General features: G+C 38.4%; 1 protein-coding gene and 1 long non-coding RNA gene across 6 annotated transcripts in view; one reads left to right on the forward strand and one right to left on the reverse strand.

Annotated features, from left to right (window-relative positions):
* Positions 1-3,610: 3,610 nt before the first annotated feature.
* Positions 3,611-4,694, reverse strand: LOC121380606. The gene is made up of 2 exons (XR_005958966.1): positions 4,499-4,694; positions 3,611-3,808 (listed from the first exon to the last, which is right to left on the reverse strand). It is a non-coding gene; the product is annotated as an uncharacterized LOC121380606 (long non-coding RNA).
* A 41-nt stretch (positions 4,695-4,735) lies between these two features.
* LOC121380604 (PIN2/TERF1-interacting telomerase inhibitor 1-like) overlaps positions 4,736-22,355 on the forward strand; it is a 35,758-nt gene continuing 18,138 nt past the window's right edge. The window contains exons 1-3 of one of the 5 annotated variants that reach the window (XM_041509497.1): positions 13,920-14,004; positions 14,665-15,059; positions 15,763-15,894. Coding sequence is in view for 1 of the 5 variants with exons in the window: in XM_041509495.1 (XP_041365429.1) it covers positions 13,932-14,004 (73 nt within the window). In the remaining 4 variants the exon portion in view is untranslated. Of the gene's footprint in view, positions 4,874-13,866; positions 14,005-14,664; positions 15,060-15,517; positions 15,895-22,355 lie in introns of those variants that run through there. The other 4 variants (XM_041509498.1, XM_041509499.1, XM_041509495.1 and 1 more) reach the window with 4 other exon arrangements.

Raw genomic sequence — 22,355 nt, forward strand, 5'->3', positions numbered from 1 at the left:
ATGGTTAAGGACTAGACAGAAAATGAGAGAGGAAACCTCCGGTCTAGGCTATACACGCCCTGTACATAAACTCTTTGGCTCCGATAATTTGTATTTATTTCAACATAAATATGACGTTTTAATCATAATTTCTTTCCATTTGCCAGTCGGTGGGCCCACATGGCTATTTCTCGTTACAGCCAGTGCACCACGACTGGTATATCAAAGAACCGTGGTATGTGCTATCCTGTCTGTGGGAAAGTGCATATAAAAGACCCCTTGCTGCATTAGGAAAGATGTAGCGGGTTTTCTCTAATGACTACGAGTCAGAATTACCCAATGCTTGACACCCAATAGCCGATGATTGGTTAATCAATGTGCTCTAGTGATGTCGTTAACAAAACAAACTTCTTATTTCCATTTAAATATACACTACATGTGTATATTTCAAGTACATTGTCAACAACCATTGTAACAGACTGGTGACGACGAGTAACAGATTTTTAACGAAAACACTTTTGGTAGTGACAGTTGAGACTTCACATGATCTTTATTAAAATAAATATAAAAAACCCATGCAACATAATTGTTCTAACCAAACAATGAAAAATGAAACCTTTAAATTCAGAAAAAAAAGTAAACAGAATTTGTTCCATTATCCATCTTGAAAAGCGGAGTGCTGCTATGTGGCACGGTCATAATTTAGCGTAAAGGACGGGGCGGGGTGGGTATAACTGCCCCCTCCCCGGTGCTGGAGCAAATCTACTCATTCGGGCCAAAAAAAACCCGATTATACCATTAGGACAAAATGAGCTGACCTGAAAACTTTTACCATTCTGTTGTGGTGAATTTTACTTGTAGAATGGCAGGGATTCCATTTTAGGACCACCAGATCTCTATAGAATTGAAATTAACGCGTCTCCAAGAAAGTCAAACCACTGGCCCGTAACCAGGGGGAGGAAATCGGAAATCGAACGACCCCCCCCCCCCCATCCCGCGCAAAAAAAGAGAATTACGCTCCAAGCGGGGAAATAATGCGGAATATCCATATAGAAATTCAGGTATCTTGCGAAGATGAAGCTGTTAAGAAGAAGGAAATGCATAGACCAGTGGTGAAGCTCTCTGTAGGAGCGGGACGTAGTCCAATGGTAAAGCTATCTGTAGGAGCGGGACGTAGTTCCGTGATAAAACATATAATTGTTTTGTTAAAGACACCACTAGAGCATATTGATTTATTAATCGTCGGCTATTGGATATCAAACATTTGATAATTTTGACATAATGTCTCAGAGAGGAAAATCGCTACATTTTTCCATTAGTAGCAAGGGATCTTTTATATGCACCATCCCACAGACAGGATAGCACATGCCACGGCCTTTGATATACCAGTCATGGTGTACTGTCTGGAACGTGAAATAGCTCAATGCCAATGGGCCTATACCGACGGGGATCAATCCCACACCGACCACGCATCAGGCTAAGTAGTTCAGTGGTAAAGCTCTCTGTAGGAGCGGGACGTAGTTTAGTGGTAAAGCTCTCTGTAGGAGTGGAACGTAGTCCAGTGGTAAAGCTCTCTGTAGGAGCGGGACGTAGTTTAGTGGTAAAGCTCTCTGTAGGAGTGGAACGTAGTTCAGTGGTAAAGCTCTCTGTAGGAGTGGGACGTAGTTCAGTGGTAAAGCTCTCTGTAGGAGCAGGACGTAGTCTAGTGGTAAAGCTCTCTGTAGGAGTGGGACGTAGTTCAGTGGTAAAGCTCTCTGTAGGAGTGGGACGTAGTCCATTGGTAACGCTCTCTGTAGGAGCGGGACGTAGTCCAGTGGTAAAGCTCTCTGTAGGAGCGAGACGTAGTCCAGTGGTAAAGCTCTCTGTAGGAGTGGGACGTAGTCCAGTGGTAAATATCACTGTAGGAGTGGGACGTAGTCCAGTGGTAAAGCTAGTTCAGTGGTAAAGCTCTCTGTAGGAGTGGGACGTAGTTCAGTGGTAAAGCTCTCTGTAGGAGTGGGACGTAGTTCAGTGGTAAAGCTCTCTGTAGGAGCAGGACGTAGTCTAGTGGTAAAGCTCTCTGTAGGAGTGGGACGTAGTTCAGTGGTAAAGCTCTCTGTAGGAGTGGGACGTAGTCCATTGGTAACGCTCTCTGTAGGAGCGGGACGTAGTCCAGTGGTAAAGCTCTCTGTAGGAGCGAGACGTAGTCCAGTGGTAAAGCTCTCTGTAGGAGTGGGACGTAGTCCAGTGGTAAATCTCACTGTAGGAGTGGGACGTAGTCCAGTGGTAAAGCTAGTTCAGTGGTAAAGCTCTCTGTAGGAGTGGGACGTAGTTCAGTGGTAAAGCTCTCTGTAGGAGAAGGACGTAGTCTAGTGGTAAAGCTCTCTGTAGGAGTGGGACGTACTTCAGTGGTAAAGTTCTCCGTAGGAGTGGGACGTAGTCTAGTGGTAAAGCGCTTGTCTGATGCGCGGTTGATATAGGATGCATCCCCGTCAGTGGGCGCGTTGGGCTACTTCTGTTTGGAGTCCGTGCACCACGACAGTATATCCTGTCTATGCGATCGTACATTTTTGCTAAAGCTAGATTTATACTTCACCGCCTGTTCTTGTTGGCGAGTAGTTGACTCTCGCCCAGTCCTGCTTCTGTTCAAACTTAATCCCCATTTTTCAGTAAATTCAGTGTGGTTTTATTACCGTTCCTATTAAATTTTGGTGAACTTTCGTACAAGGCTTTTTCGTTTACCTTATAAAAATATAATTTTCAGTTACGCATGAGGTCGGCAATCCAAGTATAAATTAACCTTAAGACTATAAATACATCAAAATCAAATGTTTGATAAATAATAGGCCTAAATCAATGTGCTCAAGTGGTGTCATTAAACAAAACAAACTTTTAACTCTCATTGTCTGCTACAAGAATTTTTAAATTTCAAAACAATTTAGTGTCGCCTTCTAGGATTTTGAAATTGAGGGGGGTGGGGGTGGGGGGGGGGAAGAGAGGTTTAGCATCTATGCATGGGCGGGACGTAGCCCAGTGATAAAGCGTTCGCTTGATGCGCGGTCGGTTTAGGATTGATCCCCGTCGCTGGGCTCATAGGGCTATTTCTCGTTCCAGCCAGTTCACCACGACTGGTATATCAAAGACCGTGGTATGTGTTATCCTGTCTGTAGGAGGATGCATGTAAAAGATGCCTTGCTACTAATGGAAAAATATTGTGGCTTTCCTCTCTAAGACTACAATTATGTCAAAATTACCATATGTTTGACATACAATAGTCGATGATTAATAAATCAATGTGTTCTAGTGGTGTCGTTAAAAAAAAAAACTTTAACTGTGTGTGTGCGTAGCCCAGTGGTAAAGCACTCGCTCGATGCGGTTTGGGATCGATCCCCGTCAATGGGCCCATTGGGCTATTTCTCGCTCCAGCCAGTGCACCACGACTGGTACACCAAAGGCCGTGGTATGTGCTCTCCTGTCTATGTGATGGTGCATATAAAAGATCACTTGCTGCTAATATATTGATACAGATTCCATGTTGTTTTCATTGTTTATTTAGGTACACTTGTGATATAAGCACTGTGCTGCATAATATCTTGACAAAGTTGTTTGCAGATGTCACCAAGATGAGAAAACTGACAATGGAACACGGATGAAAGAGAGAATTAAAATTTATTTTCTGACTGTCCCAATAAAGTTGCTCTTAATTTGTTTGATTTTTGATGACTTTTGCATCAGTTTCTTTATGATTTTTTTTTTTTAAGGAACGAACAAAACGATGACGTGCTTTGTAGTATCCATTATCGTCTTGATTAATCGGAAGCTGATTCAACGAAGATACAACGAACACAGCCTGAAATGCAAACGAAAACAAAATAGTTAAATTATGAGGATCTTACTATTATTAGTTAAATAATATGTATTAAGAAAGATTTTATATATATATATATATATAACAGAAGCAAGAGAATGATGATAGCGTTCAGTATGATACAAGATATTGCGCCTCAGACAATAACTCTTCTACCCATTATATTACCATTAAGCCACGTTACAATGACACATGACGTCACGCAATTGTTTGACGCTTGGAAACAAAGTTTGGCTTCCACAGTATATATCCAATGAGCTACGAATCGTCGGACACTGGTTGGGACGTCAAAAAAAAAAAAAAAACTCAACCCCAAAACCCTCGAGTTCATATGCTACAAGATAATTTGCTTGTTTTTTTTTTTTTTAAAGCTGAATATTGCCATTATGTTACAATGACAAATGACCTCACGCAATTGTATGAAGCTTTGAAACGAAGTTTAACTTCAACAGCATAAACAGAGACAGGGTGGTCCATTGTCAGAAACATGCTTATAAACTACTGGGACCTAATTCATTAAACTCTCGCAACTTTGCGATATCGCAGTGCAATGCAAAAAGACTTGCAAAGAGGATGCTTTGTTTTCTAGCAGAGCCTAAGAGACCCTTGTGAATTAGCCCCTGGTTATGTTCGCCTTGCTAATTCCAAACTCTTACACCACAATCAACTTACGCCATGATGACGTCGAATGGCTTCCACAAAGTCAACAGCGATTTACGTCATCGAATAATTTTTATTGTCATTCGCTAAAGCTCATGACGCTGAAAATTACTTCACTCGGAATATAAATTTAATATGAAACGGAAGCTCGTTTAATATCTAAAAAAAGATATCGCGCCGCGGGCGAATACTCTCCCACTAAGCTCAATATTACCATTATGTTACAACGACAAATCACGTCACGTAATTGTTTGACACTTTGAAACAAAGTTCAGGACAGCTTTTCCTGGTCATGTGACATGACCATATGTGGAAAAGGGCCAAGGTTATTTGTTCTTGGTGTGAATCTCACATAAGGCATTCCACTCTGGTCACCAGGCAATCAAGGTAAGCATTTTTATTTATTTTTTGACATTTAGTTATAATGAAGTATATTTGCTATTTATGAATCAAGCTAGGCCTATTGATATTTTTTATAAGATTGAATGCATGGTTATAGTATTTTATCTATGAATAATGGATAAAATTTGTTTGTCTCCCCAAAGTTTTATTAACGATTATTATTAAGTGATCATTTTATTTCCCGTTAGTTGCCATAATATTTAAGAAAGGAAGAACAAAGATGTCATAAGGTTCCATATCATGATGTATCATATTCATAATTTTCGACATTTTTCTTGCACTATATAGTTTGGGAGCTTTTATTTGACATTAAATATGTTGGCGCGATTTTATTGAATATATTAGCTCAAAATAGATAAACCGCTGCTTTAGATTAATATTAAAATAGCAATTTATATTAACTCTTGTTGAGAGGGAATCTTAAAAAGATTTAAATAATACCTTTTTGCTTTCCTTTATTTATCTGTAAAACGCGACTGTTTTTGTTCAGGTTTGGACGCTAGTCGTGTGGGGTAAGTGATACTGGAATTGTTAAATATTAGTTTGTTCATTCACATACTTTATGTATATTATAATTTTTATAATTTGTACTTAAAATGGTACATAAGTGATCAGTCATTTTCATAAATGAATGTCCAAGTAGACAGTACAAAACCTGTATTTAGTGGACACATATTTAGTATGCCTTTAAATAGAGATGCCTTTTTTAAAGTAAAAAGGCTCATCTCTGTAATTACTTGAATAATTAATATTAGGATATTGCATACATATGTATTCATTAACGAGGTTAATGGTTTGATTATTATAAATGTTTTGTTGGGATAAAATAGATGAAAGACCTTTTAGTATTGAAAGGAAAGAGTGAGCAAAATATATTTTATCACCAAATGATCACACATTACTGCTAGGGGACAGTTGGCATTTAACCTCTCTCTCTGTCTCTCAGTAGGGGATTATGGTGTGTGTCCTAATTAGCATCAACATCTTTTTATCCAAGAGAACAAAGCACTTGGAATTTTGGGAACTGGTCAGAATAACCTGGGGTCATTCCTTTAGTAGATGACCAGCTTGACACTGATATCTATTAAATCCTCAGCTGGAATATAAACATTGGTCTCAGCTTGGAATTAAATGACTTAAGTTGAATGACCTTTGGTTAATGTGTTTGTCTTTGTGTGGCAATGGCTTTCTCAATTTGTTTTTACGTGAAGGACATACAATATACTAGAGTAGAAACTTACACAACTCTACATAATTAGCATAGCAAAAAAAAGAAGAAGAAGATCATGAGGATACTATTAAAGTGAAAATGCACTTCTAATAAAAGAGTGACAGTTCTTACCACGTGTTTAGAAATAATCTATTTTGTATTATTAACTTTTTGCATTAGTGCCGGCCAAATGTATATGGGTTGAGAATGATTACAAATGTCTTATTCATGTTACTTCTTCTTGAAGCCATAGTTTAATAATATTATGGAAGAATGTTGATATTAATGATTATGTGTATTTGGTTTGATAGCTGAAGCTTGGTTACTAATGCTATTTATTTGATTAGCCTATACTTTTGTTGAACATGTATTTATATAACTGTTCTCTCTTTTTGCTAAATATTAGGGCTATACCTGTGGGCTATAACTATCTGATATTGTATAGTGATTTATATATCCTGGGGATGAATTATCATATATGGAAACCCCAGTGTTCTGATTTACTTATATATCTTTAACCCCATTATTTAACCCTTCAGATCCTGAACCTCGTCTTTGTTAATAACAGTTATACTTATTTACTATATTCATATTTGGGGGTGAATGGAACCAATCTGCTCCCCCTACTAACCCCTTACATTATATACGACATTGGGGTAGGACTGTTCCGTGGAGTGGTTCTAACTAAACACCCATAAACTCCAACTAGGACCCGAATGCCCGAAGCTGGAGGTCTTCTAGCAGCATTAAGTAAGATTATCTGCTCACATGCTCGTCTGAAACGATTCTCTATTTCATAGAGTTCAGGGTATAGATTGAATTACTCCAAAATATTTAATTGCAGTACTCTTATTTTTAAAAATAAAATGTACAGTGAAAAGACAAGCACGCACTTTATATTCCTTACGACACGCACTAATAGTCAGTGTCACGTCAACAATATACACGTTGTCCACAAATCTAGTCCAGTCAAATCAATCAATAGATAAAATAGATTTCTTTGTTAATTCCAGAGTATTAATATTATAGTATACACATGGCTTTGATGTATCAATCATGCAGCATTGTTTGGGACGAAAACCACCGTCGTCTTCATATCCTAGAAGACATTGCGCTTCAAGCGAGCTCTCTACCCACTAAGCTTCTATTCATCCTGATGTAACAATGACAAATGACGTCACGCAATTGTTTGACGTTTGAAAACGAAGTTTGGCTTCTAGGGCATTCTAAAAGTCGTGGTACATTGGTTGGAACTGATAAATGTCTTAAGCCTATATCACATTATACGACGCGACCCAACTCAACTCAACAGTTGAGTCGCGTCGTGTAGTGTGTATTGAAAAATCAGCCGTCGGCGACTGATTTTCAGTCGGCCCGACTGCATTTGACACGACCGAACATGTTCAGTCGCAGACGACGGCCGTCATATAGTGTGAACGGGTCTGCGACGCGACTGTCGCGTCGTGTAGTGTGAACGGTTTACACGACGCTATACAACTGATGTCTACCGGTATCCAATGGAATGTCTACATTTCATCATGTGACATAAAAGTTACAATGGCGGAATTATTCTGGACAGAGAAATAGACCCCTTCGCAGTCACCACCGTAGCGCCACCTGCATAACTATGAAAACAGGCTGGGCGATGTAAACAAACGAGTTTTGCCATTGATTAACATGGTATGTGAGATTTTTTTTCTTCTAAAATGAAGAACACAATTCAGAATGGTTCGCAACATTTGTTTCTTTAACTGTGGTCACCAGAGGAGTCGTAGAGTGAACTGTACTGCTTTTTATACATTTTCTAAAGATATAACATTTTAGGCATATTGAAGCTGGTATTTACGCCGTGTTGATCAGTATTATTAAAACATTATTTTAAGCGTCCATGGAAACCATAACGGAATTCTGATAAAGATAAATATCATGTTGTCGTCATTTTTCGAAACCATCACATTTGAAAAGAAGATGTTATAGGTGCAGAACGCGGAAGGGGGCAGGACCCATGCCTCTTTCCCGCATTTCCCCTGTTATTGTTCTCTGGCTGAGAATGCTGTGCTAGAACGCCTGAAAGTCGAACTTTTGTTGAGGGAGCATGCCTCAAATTCCCTATAGCCCCTTTCCCCTTCAAATACTCTCCTCGGACCCTGAGTGGAACCTTTTTATTCCAGAGCATTGCTAATAAACAGAAAGCATTTGAACAAAAAGCATACCGTAAGTCATGTTACTAGACAATTTAGTGTGTGTGTGGTGGGTTTTTTGTTTTTTTTAAATTTGTGTTTTGTTTTGTTGTCTTTTTGGGTTTTTTCCTTCTTTTTCTTATCTTTTTTGCTACTTTTCTGTTTGGAATTTTGTGTGTGTTGTGTGTGTGTGTGCGTGTGTGCGTGGGGGTAACCTATTTGTGGATAAGTATGCATATGGCAAACACCCAGTTATACTTACCGGTAAATACTAACTCGTTACTAATTCCGTAGTCTCATCTCTCAGATTAAGTGGACCCCTCGTACAAGGGTCCGTTCATGAATTAGGCTAAGTAACCTTCTAGTGGGGAGGGGAAGGGATTTTATGGAGGTGTTACGAAACATGGGAATGGAGATGGTGTTTGTCATGAGTTATATATCATGTTTTAAAAATAATTTTATCATATTTATTTATAAATTAAAATGCAGCTAATCATTGCTGTTGTGTTTTTTAACTGATGATTTTCTATCCAGTGGTATTATTACCAAACAGACATAAATAAAAAATCTTATAATATTAGTCAATATGTCTTTTGAGAGAGCTTATGCATTTAATGTTACATAATTTTCGAGTAGTGGCCTATGCGTTACAGAAGATCACACGATTATGGGAGGAGGTCGTCTGAAAAGGAGCTTTTAAAATACTTTTTCCTACTAGTGAACAGTTGGGGATTCTTATTACTTGGATAGATCTCGAGTGGTGAATTTAAAGCATTTTGAAAGTATTGTCTCATGAATGAAATACCTCACTGGTCAGCATGATCAGAAGAAAATTAGTCCTGTCGGAAGGTGCCAACAATTGGATATTCCAGTAATGTATTAACTGTCCCTCGTATTATTTTCAGATTCCTGCCACTCACTTAAGGCGTCTGTGACTGACTCTCCCCCTCCCTCCCCTCTCCCCGTCTCTCTCTCTCCCCGTCTCTCTCTCTCTCTCTCTCTCTCTCTCTCTCTCTCTCTCTCTCTCTCACAATGTAAATTGTACATTATTTCGATTTGAAACAGATACAGGTACGTGTGTGAATGAATTGTCGCTGGGGACAGGCATCAATAATGTATAACAAAACACCATTCACAAGTACCATGTCACTTTAGACGATGTCGTTTTAACATTATCATGTCAACTACGGCAGTCCGAGCTCTTCAGTGTCTTATTGGACTCATCTTAGATTTTTAAAAGAGGGGTAATTAACAAGACTTTGTTTTCAGTTGAGTTGAGTCGCGTCGTATAGTGTGAAAGGATTTCAGACACGACCGATTGGTCAGCGATCGTGGCCCACGACGCGACGCGACCGTCCAGTTGAGTCGCGTCGTATAATGTGATCTAGGCTTTAAGTTCATATCTTACAAGATACTGAGCCTCAGGCGTATACTCTACCCACTAAGTTCAAGATTACCATTATTTTACAATGACAAATGCTATTTCGTTTGGAAGTAAATTTGGTTTCCACGGCATAAACAACGATCTAAGAATTATTGGCCATTGGTTGGGACGTGGAGAGAAAAAAAACCCAATTATTATTATTATTATTATTTATTATAAAAAAAAAAAAAAAAAAAAATCGACTTCATATCCTACAAGACCGCTGGTCACGCCTCAGGCGAGCACTCTGCCCACTGTAGTTCCTAATTGTGTCATATGTTCTGGTTCACATATTCACTTCTAGTAATTGGGGAAGAATTATAAAACAATTGTTCGCAATGGCACATGTTGTTAATGCCAACGAGAACCCGTTATATTGTCAATCTTCATTTGAGGTGGGGCAATTTAACATGGATTTCAATGGAAGATAATGACATCTGTGTAGTGGAACCTAAGCTCAATCTTATGTTATAACGACAAATGACCTAACACAAATGTTTGACGCTTCGAAACGAAGTTTTGCCTCCACAGTATAAACAACCATCTAAGAAAACAAATATATATGCGGGCACGTGTGTGTGTGTGTGTGTGTGTGTGTGTGTGCACGCTCGAGTGCGTGCGCATGTATATTGTTTTAATGAGCTGAGGTTTCGTTAAATAAACATCCTTTTTGTTTCCGTATTTGATTTACACAACACAAACGTATCACGATAACTATACATCTGAATTGGTTAAATGTAGTGATGAGGTAAAGAATGTAGGGGGGGGGGGGGGGCAGGGGGGCCCATTGTTAGAAGCATGTATTTACATTACTAGTTATGTTCGCCTTGCTAATTCCAAAACCATACACCACAATCAATTTACGCCATGGAAGTTAAAGGTCAAAGTTTGTGTTGTTTAACGACACCACTGGAGCACATTGATTTAGTAATCATTGGGTGTGAAACATTTGGTAATTTTGAAATATAGTCTTAGAGAGAAACCCCGTTACATTTTCCCATTAGTTCCAAGGGATCTTTTATATGCACCATCCCATAGACATGGTAGCACATACGACAGCCTTTGATAGACCAGTCATGGTGCACTGGCTGGAACGAGAAATATCCCAATGGGCCAACCGACGGGGATCGATCCCAGAATGACAGCGCATCAGGCAGACGCTTTACCACTGGGTTACGCTCAGTCTGTTTACGCCATGATGACATCGAATGACTTCCACAAATTCAACAACGACCTACATCGTGTGAAACAATTTTTATTATCATTTGCTAAAGCTCGAGACACAGAAAATTATTTCACTCGGAATATAATCTTCATATGAAATGGAAGCTCGTTTCATATCCTATAAAGATATTGCGCCTCAGGCGAATACTCTACCCACTAAGCTCAATATTACCATTGTGTTACAATGACAAATGACGTCACGCAATTGTTTAACGTTTGGAAGCGAAGTTTGTTTTGTTTAACGACACCACTGGAGCGCATTAATTTATTAATCATCGGCTATTGGATGCCAATCATTTGGTAATTTTGACATATAGTTTCAGAGAGGAAACCCGCTACAGTTTTCCATTAGTATAAAGGGATGTAGCATCCCACAGACAAGAATGCAAACCACGGCCTCTGGCAAATACTCTTATGATACGATGTATGCTAAAATTCGTTTTACCTGTTTATAACAATTCAAGGTTTAGGCTCGTCCATCCCAAGCCAAATCTAAGCCCCCCTCCCCGTGTCACTATTTTAAAAATCAGCTTTGTTTTATATAAATAACTTGCCACACAGTATTGCACTCCTATCTTGGACAGGACTCTCTGGCGAAATCAGAGGTTGTACCCACGACAGGCGTGCTTGAACAGGTCTCTGATGGAAGCATGCCAAAAATTACCCACACCCACACACCCACGTATTGCACTGTAGAATTCAGATCCAGCAGAATAGTTATCGGAAGGTGCTGATGGATTATTGTAAACTGATGGCGAGTGTGTTCTGGATTGTGATTGGTTAAAGCCGCACACCCTAGTTCCATCCAGTGAAAATAAATTATAATTTGGTTAATCTACAAACCTGTAACACACTTAGATCACGTTTTTATCAAATGGAGTGAAAAAGCAGGTTTTATATCGATAAATACCATGGGAATCCCCATGTCCCAATTGCTTGAAATAATTTTGAAAGTTTGTATTCTGATGTCACCGGTAGATGTCGCTCGAAGCACAACAATGCCTACGTCACGACAAATTTCACAGACTTGGGGTGCGTTCTTTTCACCTTTCCTGGACATGTTCCAACTGTTCTGTCCTGGTTGTATCCCCTCTCCAGATATCGTAGGACTTAGCAAAATTATTGGTTTTAAGGGTTTGTAACGTTTTGTATTGAGATACTTACTTGTCTGAACTTTATTGTTACTGAAAATGTTCACGAACTGTGAAGAAAAATCTCACAAATGAACAACAACAAATCGGATGTTGATTGCGCGAACCGTGCACGAGAAAACAAACCAAACCAAAATGATAACGGTCACGTGGTATACCAACGTCTGTGACATTGAAATGGAAATATCCCGTTTAAAAATAGATTAGACCGTGTCTGCTCAACGGTTTTTTCTCAAACGTGCGTCCTTTTTTCAGAAATACAAAAAATGCATTTTGTGGTATTACAAACACCAGGATTACCAGGATTACCAAAAAACACTTCAGGTGAATGGAAATGTATATTCTAAATAATAAACGGTAAGTAAAGTGCAATTTTATTTATGAAAAAATGGGTTTAATAGCGAAAACCAACGCCGTAATGGTTAACAACTAGCCGTAACTAGGGTGTGTCCCTTTAATGATAATTACATTTTTTCCCGGGATCAAATGAAAATAACACCCGCAAAGCTAATGACGTCATTAACAATTAGAACAGGCCACGTTCATGATACAAGGGTCAGTGTATCATGACTGGCATATCAAAGACCGTGGTATGTGCTATTCTGTCTGTGGAATATAAAACATCCCTTGCTGCTAATGGAAAAAATGTAGCGGGCTTCCTCTGTAAGACTACATGTCAAAATTACCAAATGTTTGACATCTAATAGCATTTGATTAATTATCTTCTTCCCACAAATTGTAAAGGCCTCGGCCATATTTTCGAAGCAATATGGCGTGCGTTGTAGTGACGTCACACCCTACGATGGTTCCACGATTTCGTAGCGCTAAGATAGCTTCGAAAATATGGGCGCTGGACAAGAGGCGAGTGTTTCACTCGCAATACTGTGCACTAATCGTTTCAATGTACCAAATTAATTCCTACTGCCGATAATGTTAAACTCATATATGAAGGGCTCGAAAGAGCGGTCTTCTATTTAGCCGAGGCTGAGCTCGAGATTCTGTTATATATATTAATTTTATAATACTTCCAGGTCGTAATTCTCCGCACACTGTCCAAAACCCTCCACTCACATAGTGTCTTATTTGCGGCAGGCCATATTTTTGTCTTAACTGGTCATATTTGTTTTGATAGTAGCGACAGTGGGTTTCTTCTCTATATATCTGTGTGGTCCTTAACCATATGTCTGACGCCATATAACCGTAAATAAAATTTGTTGAGTGGGTCGTTAAATAAAACATTTTTCTTTATTTGTGTTTTCCTGCTATTAAAATTGTTTTGTTTTTTAAATAATATACTCTTCAAAAAAGTAGAGGAACTCTAATAAGAATTCACAATTGCCAAAATTGTAAGGTATAAAAACTGCGGGGAATGGTTATATGATAATAATGAATTAACTGGGCAAACAGTACGAACTCGGAACTGGTAGTTCAGTATTACAGTAGGTTTTATGACCACCAAAGATCTTGAAGGACGATTGGAGTCAGAAGTGAAATTTGAAAGTTGACATTTTTTATCAGTAAATCGCAAATTCAAACAATAAAAATGACTAAAAATAAAACAATAACAACTGTAGGATCAACAGAATGAAAAAGATTGACAGAAATAATGTTCCACAGTGATTAATGGACTCTACTGGAAATTGTCAAAATCGAGAATGACACCCCACGCACGTGTACGGGGCAACTGCGTGATGCGTGTGCAAACTATGGAATGTGTTTCGGTGTGTTGATAATATTTCAGGTTCCCCTACTTCTTTTTTTTAAGAGTATAATAACAGCAGGACATTTTGCAATCTCGAGCCCTGCACGGCACTCGAACTAGTTCTTTCACTTCCGCTTACAAGTTCCGGTGGAGATGGCCATGCTTGCAGAACCTCGAAGACGACAAAAGTTTTCTGCTAATCCTAGAGGAACCACTTGGGTTAATGGTATTTATGAAATAATTCATTTAACTTTTATCACCATTTAAATTTAAATTACCATACCATGACACGTTGTAACGGGACAAATAAGTCTCAGTCTGGCGAGAGGGGTCCGACTATTTACCAGTGTTCACGCAAAGATACGTATCCAAAAGATTACCGCCCGCGGCCCTGTATAATTATGTATAGCACCGACTCAACACAGCACGGTCTGTGGTAGGCTATAGCTAGGCCATGTGATGTGGACGGCGCTACCCAGTATGCTCATGTGTGGGTACCAGACGTTTCGCCCCCAAGCCAGTTCACGTCCAAGCCAGTTCGCCCCAATTAGGATGTCATTTTGCCCCGACGTGCATAACCAGTTCGCCCTCACAAAGGTATTAGTTTGCCCCCATAAAGATACCATTGTATCGATGTGAATGTGTGATCTTGACCCATCTGTATGGGCCGAGCTTTCTTTATTAGCTTTAGTGCAACCCTATCCTATTTTTAGGCAATTTTGCACACTCCCATATGCATTTTTAGATGCAGTCATCGAACTTTGCTGCATGTATGATTTACATTTTCAGATCACGTGGAATTTTACTTTCGTAAGAATCCAGAATAAACAGATTTATTATGAATGTCATCAATGCTTAATTCTCATGTAGGTGTGTCATGTTGCAGGTTCTTCATACCTGATTGGTAAACAGCCTTTTTCAGGTGCATTCCAAAAGCACCTATTATATCGAAACCGAAACCCATGGACGGTCCCACATTAATAAATCTACTAATAGTGATATACTGCTGGCACCGGTTCTTTCTGCAGACAAATACAACAAACTACAACGTCGGCAGTCACCAAAAACGTTATGTGACGTTCACCAACAGAAGGACGACTACAGCCTGCTATTTTACCAGGGACAGGCGACGACAACTCGTGATAACAGTGCTTAGGAATGACGAATGACTGGACCAGCAAATCGTGCTACCAGGAAATACAGACAACACTTCCATCCAGCGAATCCTATTGCTGTTGTACAGGACTCTTGTGAACAACACGGCCAGAAGACTACCAAAGTGTATATATGTTTAATAACCCATTTTGTTGCTTTCATTAATTATAAGCTGCAGTGAATTTTTATTGAATTAATACAAACATGTACATGTGTAAATATTTTGAAAGGATAAACTGCATACTGCTGTAATAATTTACATTAACTATATTCAATATCTTGTAACAAAATAAATATTTATAATTTCCAAAAAATTATATTGGCACTTAAATTCATTGACAATTAATACATCTAAAGTCCATAAAGTTTGGCACATTCTTTCATGAGGTGGCTCAATTATAATTGCCCTGCTTCGTATTTGCCCCACAAAACGAATAACTTCGCCTGTAGTGTGCCAGTCTTCTTTCAGCAACGCCGTCAGTTTACCTTCAGAAACCATTTTGCACTGTATTGGAACAAAATATGCTTCTTTATGTAGCATCTTAACCAAGATGTACATGGATGGCTGGAACACCCCCCCCCCCCCCCCCACACACACACACACACACATAAATATGGGGTTCAATGTCTCATTATTTAAATGAGCACTTTAATATCTCCCAGACCATTATTTATATGTTATGACTGCAATTCACTGATGTCTCTTTTCACTATTAAATGTAATCAAACCCACATAGATGCCCAAAAATAAAACTCCACCAAAAGCACACAGGATCTTATTAATTACACTTAATGCATTAACCTTAATGTCATTTAACATTTTCCACAGTGTATTTACAAACTGACGTCGGCAAATATTGAATCTACAATTTCCTTTACGTTGAGCCTCCTGTGCCATCCTTCAACATCGTTGTAGGTTCGGATTGCCTGTTTGAAGACTCTCCATGTTGCAGGTGTCCAGGTATCATTATCCAACCATGGGCCCGATTCACAAATATCTCTTAGGCTCTGCTAGACAATAAAGCATCCTCTTTGCAAGTCTTTTAGCATTGCACTGCGAGATCGCAAAGTTGCGAGAGTTTAGTGAATTAGGCCCTAGGTCCGCTCGATGTATTTTAAGGCCGGTTTGATGTGTTCTGCCAGCAGAAAATTCAATGCCAGGGCCTGGCTGATCAACTTATGGACTGTCATCATTTCATAATAAATATTGTGTTTCATATGTATTATTTTCGATTAGATTGCAATCAGTCATTCAAGTAGAATTAAAATGTTACTTCCCCCACATCATAATACCTGATAACGTCGTTTCTGTTCAATGGTGTAAGAACAAGAAAACCAACCCCCCCCCCCCCCCCCCCCCCCCCCCCCACACACACACACACTAAAAATATATACTATTTGTTTCGCCGTTTCACACACACCTGTACAATATTCCTTTTCTTTCATATCCACCGTAATTTTTTCATTTGCTGAATATGCACATAATATATTTATAAGCAATCCCAATTCGCCAACTTTCCGGTTCACTGCCTGGGCCCAGTGAAATCCACATCCACACATCTGGAAATACACTTGACACAAACTGCCAAATCCGCCACGACTTCAAGTTTTGGTGCATGTGGTAAGTGCCGTTTCAGTTTTTTCAAGACCTGCAAGAACAAGAAAGACAAATTTAATATATCATATGTTTCATCATTTCAGCAATAGGTTTTTATATAGAAAGTACAATGATTCGATAATACAAATACGTAATTTGAAATTCATAATAAACATTACAAATAAATATAATATATCAATGCAGGTATATCTAGGTAAACCAACTTAATAATATACAAATTAAGTGTGTAACAGGGTGCTCGGTGCAGATAATTATACCGATTATGTAGCTTTGCACAGTTTATTGTAGATCACGGAGACGAAACCCATCTCTACAATAATAAATAACAATATATAATATACAGTATAAGTTATAACCATTATCATTCTGAAAATATATGTATTTACAATAATTCATTTCAAAATCATACTATTATTATATGTATTAAAAAAATACATTTAAGGTAAAAAATTATGCGAAATACATACAATTATTCATTTAAAACATTAATGACATACGACTATCTAAACTGTATATGCATATTTAAACGGTTACGAATTAATCTTACCATAATTGACATATAAACATGATAATACAATGATATGTAACATTCTGGTCAATAAAAATGACAAAATAGGTAAATGTACAATAATTATAGTGAAAACACTTTTACTACTAGTTGATACTATAAAATGAGATAATATTACCAAACCCGTGAGGTTTAAGATGTTCTGTTCAACCATATCCACCGTCACTTTTAGACTACAGGTACTACTGTAAACCTGAAGTCAAAATAACTTCTTTTAAACGGAGTAAATAAAATACATATTTTAAGATAAACCCTTTTGCAATTATTAATTTCAAATACTCAAAGGAAAAGAAGCGTGTATAATATAAAGGGAATAACTTTAATAATAAATAAGATACTTTAAATATTAAGCAGAATACCCAACTTATAAGTTTATCTTCAACATTGCTAATAACATTACTAATGTTACTGTTTATAACTTTAATTATATTTATTGCATTATATTTAGAAAATATTAATATAACATGTGTTTAATATATTAAGTTAGACTAACCTTTACATAAATTCTTATGTCAAGATGCAAGACACCAAAATATCAGGATCCCAAAGGAAACCACCATCCAGTATAACTCAATAAATGCAGAATGGCTACCTTCTAACATCAGCTGATCATGTCCTGGTCAGCAGCCCAATCAAAACTAAAGACACTGTCTTCACAGACAGCACATGAAAATAGTCCGTATAAGAAACAAAGAGATGTCACAGGTATTCACTGACCACACAGGTAAAACATGAAATTTGAAATTGATCACACAAGCCAAGTACAGAAAGAAATATACTGAAGAAAAGAAGTTATGGGACATGAAATACAAAACTAAGTTTATTATGTTATAATTATAGAAAGTACATGTCTGCCACATGTGTACCTTCTTATAGTCAACTTTGCATCTTTTTGACATCAAACACAAAGTAAGAGGTATTTGGTTTATGCTGTCCTCTTGTCTGATGAAAGTATGCACGCTGAACAGTTGGTAGATTGGTTTCCTGGCTACCTTGAATGTTCTGTCACGGTACCAGGTCTTGGCGTTAGCTAGTAACTCACGCTGTCAGTCTGTTCCTAATATGAGGTGTCTCTGGCCGTCAACATTGTCTGACTTCAAAAACCCATCTGGTATAAAGGTATGGTCCAACTGTAAATACACAAAAAGAAATATAAGACTAAAAAAAATGGACGAAACTTTATATGTGAAGACAAAATATTGGCAATAATTCATCCCAGTTTCTTTTTTGAACATTGTGTTTCGATATGTCAGGGCAGTTTTAAATATTAATTCATGATGGACTAAACATTAATTTATACAGTGTTTTGTAATTGTTAGTAAAGTATAATTTGTAGGTGGTGTTTGTAATAGATAAACCTATCTATATATCTATACCTATATATTTGTATCTCTATATACATAAATACACACTTGGCATAACAGTACTTAATTAAATTCATTTAAATTATTTACAAGGTTAATAACTTGCAGCCCGACACGAAAACCCCAGTAAAAATTTTTTTTTTTAAGAGGTAAAAATAGTACTGGGAAACATGTTCTCTCATCGAATGCTGGACAAGTATAGCTTGAAAGATTAAAGCTCACATTTGTACACCTATATCTGTTCTATGTACACCTCAGTATTCATTTCATATTTAAGACCGATATATACCTGGAAGTTAATTAAACGTATATTACAAGCAAACAGCAGGCTAGTGGAACAACGGTGTGCCGATGGCAGCCAACATGTACCAGATATTTACCCTTTTTCACATTCTCTATCTACCAGTATGTATGTCATTTACAAATCTCAATCTATTAATGGAGACATAGTTCTAAATTATGAAAACTCTGTGATGTCAGGATTCCACAGGTGGCATAAGTACGTCTTCATGATCGTAAACGAATCCATCTAGTCGGACGTAGATTGAAAAATATAAAAGTAAACAGCAGTATTTGGCAGAAGCCATGGATTTCGGTGAACAATCTGGAAAACATTGTCTTTTTTATGTGTGTAATGTCAAATGTCAGGTGTTCTTCATCCACAAAAATATGTTTCTTAATTTAAAACTTTATTTGCAGAACTAGATGAATTTTTTTTAATTTCACATAACATATTTCATTTCACTTCATTACATTAAATTCTGTAATTATTTCATTAAACTTAGTACATTTGTATTTGCATTAACATCCTTATTTACACATGGAAATTAATATTGCAACTTTCAGTGACACCAAATATTATTTAAACTTCTTTACTTAACTCTGGTCATTTTTTATTTTCTGCCGGACAGTTCAGTAGTTCATATAACCACTACCCCTCTTGAATACTCAAGTCAGTTCTCTTCACAGTGTGAATGCACAAATTAGAAAGCAGTACGTGACGAGGTAGTGTTAGTGATCACACACAACTCTTGATAACCATATTACGAATATGTTTCCTTTCAGACCGGCCTCGGTGGCGTCGTGGTTAAGCCATCAGTCAACAGGCTGGTAGGTACTGGGTTCGGATCCCAGTCGAGGCATGGGATTTTCAGTCCAGATACCGACTCCAAACCCTGAGTGAGTGCTCTGCAAGGCTCAATGGGTATGTGTTAACCACTTGCACAGACCAGTGATCCATACCTGGTTCAACAAAGGCCGTGGTTTGTGCTATCCTGCCTGTGGGAAGTGCAAATAAAAGATCCCTTGCTGCTAATCGGAAAGAGTAGCCCATGAAGTGGCGACAGCGGGTTTCCTCTTAAAATCTGTGTGGTCCTTAACCATATGTCTGACGCCATATAACTGTAAACAAAATGCGTTGAGTGCGTCGTTAAATAAAACATTTCTTTCTTTCTTTATGTTTCCTTTCCCGGGTGGGGGGAGGGTGGGCAAGACATAGCCCAGTGGTAAATCGCTCGCTTGATGCACGGTCGGTTTGGGATCGATCCCCATCGGTGGGCCCATTGGGCTATTTCTTGCTCCAGCTAGTGCACCACGACTGGTACATCAAAGGCCGTGGTATGTGCTATCCTGTCTATGGGATGGTTCATATAAAAGATCCCTTGCTGCCAATTGAAAAGAGTAGCCCATGAAGTGGTGACGGCAGGTTTCCTCCTTCAACATCTATGTGGTACTTAACCATATGTCTGATGCCATATAACCATAAATAACGTGTTAAAGTGCGTAGTTAAATAAGACATTTCCTTCCTTCCTTTCGCAAGGAAACAGAGTTGTGTTGTTTCACACTTACATGCACTCATACGCTTGCTTCTTACGCTTGCCCTGTCAAATTAATTACACTGGGAACTGTCTTCCTAGGCACCTGTTTCAAGCCGGTGCATTCACAGCAAACGGTGTGAAATACTGATTTCTCCTTCAGTAATGTTGAAGTTGCAGACATGGCATGTCCAGGTCTGTTTTCGTTTCTTCCGTTGTACTGTCTGGTTCAGACAAACCCATTTATCTCAAGACATCAATGGCTGTTTGACATTGGTGTTCAGAATGCATGAAGATAGGCAGTCCGGTCTAATTTCCAAGTCTTCCTCTTCAATTTGGTGTCCATCTAATATAATGATTTCCCTAGAAATTAGGAAAGGCATGGTAGACCAAACATTTATGGGGCATTTTCACCATTTTCGGGGAACTTGTTTTTCAGTAAAAATACACAAAAAAATACACAAAAATTAATTGAATTAAACATTAATGTAATTTATATGTTTGCTTTAATAAATGAATGGCAAAATTTATAAAAGGCATTCATTAATAATACCTTTTTGGGTGTTTTATAAAGGCAATTTTAGAATTAATTACTAAAAAAGGCTTGTTTAATCTCAGGGCAGCATAGTGCTGATTAAGGCAAGATGGTGCTAGACTATTGAGGCATGGTGCTGCGCCATGCTAAAACAAGCTAGGGAAAACTATAATATGTCATCTATGTTGTCACTAATTCCAATCCATTTCGTAATCATAATTTGTCGAGTTTGTCATGGTAGGTCTGTAAAAGGTGTTTGTCTGTAAAAGGTGTTTGTCTGCAACAGTGGTATGGCTTCCAAACGAAAAGATGGCGTCTGTACCTGATGGTGCTTTACTTACGGCGGACGTGGTGCTTTTGGTGCCTTCTGTGTGGTCCGCTTGCGTAGCTTTGTTAGGTACACTAACACTGTTTGGGCAACATGGGGGGGGGACCATTTTTTTCTGTGCTTTTGGAATTAAGCAGGCTAAGCTTTCTTTCATGTTATTTAGAATTGATTCGCTAGCTGCTTTGGTTTGTTTGAAGTTCGGTTTACCTGGTGTTTTGGTCGGTGGGTTAGATCTCGCGTTGGTGAACATAGTCTGGGTACCAGGTGCTATGGTCACCGACATGAGCTGAACCACCGATATCGTGTCTGAGCTCGGGCTGGTGAAAATGTGGAATGTAGAACCGAGCGCTTTAAGAGCTGCCTCGTCCCGTTTTAATAAATGCTTCGCCGGTGTTTGTCTGTGCGTGATAAAAAGTGGCTTTAATGTCGGTCATATCTGTAATTGTTTTCTGCCAGAACATGTATTCGTAGAACGTGGGGTTTTGCCCCTTGAAGAGTACTTGTCTTACTCCTGTTTGCGTGTTTGGTTTGGGCGCATGCGTTTTATTTTTTTTGAGAACTTGGAATTTATTCGCTACGGGCACCTCAGGGTGAATAATGTCTAGTTCATTGGCGTTTTCCTCCTGGTTGAGTTCGCACTTTCTCTTTGGTATTTGGGGCATTCTCTGCTGTCTTAGAAGACATTGTGGGCTAGCTTAATGGCTTGGTCTATGTCATTGGTTTTTGGATTAGCTGAAACAAATTCTACCTCAGTATCAATAGTGGTTTTGGTTGCTACTCTAACTGCGGGTGCTTTTCGGTTGGTACCGCGTGGGGTAGCGGTAGTCTTTGGGGTTGATGGGGGATCTGGGGGAGTCTTGTTTCAATCCTATTTACATTTTCAACAATAATATGTACCTTGATAATGTCGTTGCTCTCGGGTTGCAGGCTAGGCCCTTCTGCCTGGTTAACTTTGGGGGTAGCGGTGTTGGATTCCATTTTTGATAGTGCTATAATAGCAACTAAGTAGCACAAGCAAGTAGAACTATGATAATAATGTAAGTGTAAACTGAAAAATAATAAGCACAAAATTTTAAGTATAATACAATATCTGTAAAACAAAGTGGCCTACCTTAGATCTTAAGTTCAGGACTGCTCCTTAGATCCTAAGTTCAGGACTGCTCCTTCGATCCTAAGTTCAGGACTGCTCCTTAG

This window comes from Gigantopelta aegis, chromosome 9, assembly GCF_016097555.1.
Source record: "Gigantopelta aegis isolate Gae_Host chromosome 9, Gae_host_genome, whole genome shotgun sequence".
NCBI classification, from domain to species: Eukaryota; Metazoa; Mollusca; class Gastropoda; order Neomphalida; family Peltospiridae; genus Gigantopelta; species Gigantopelta aegis.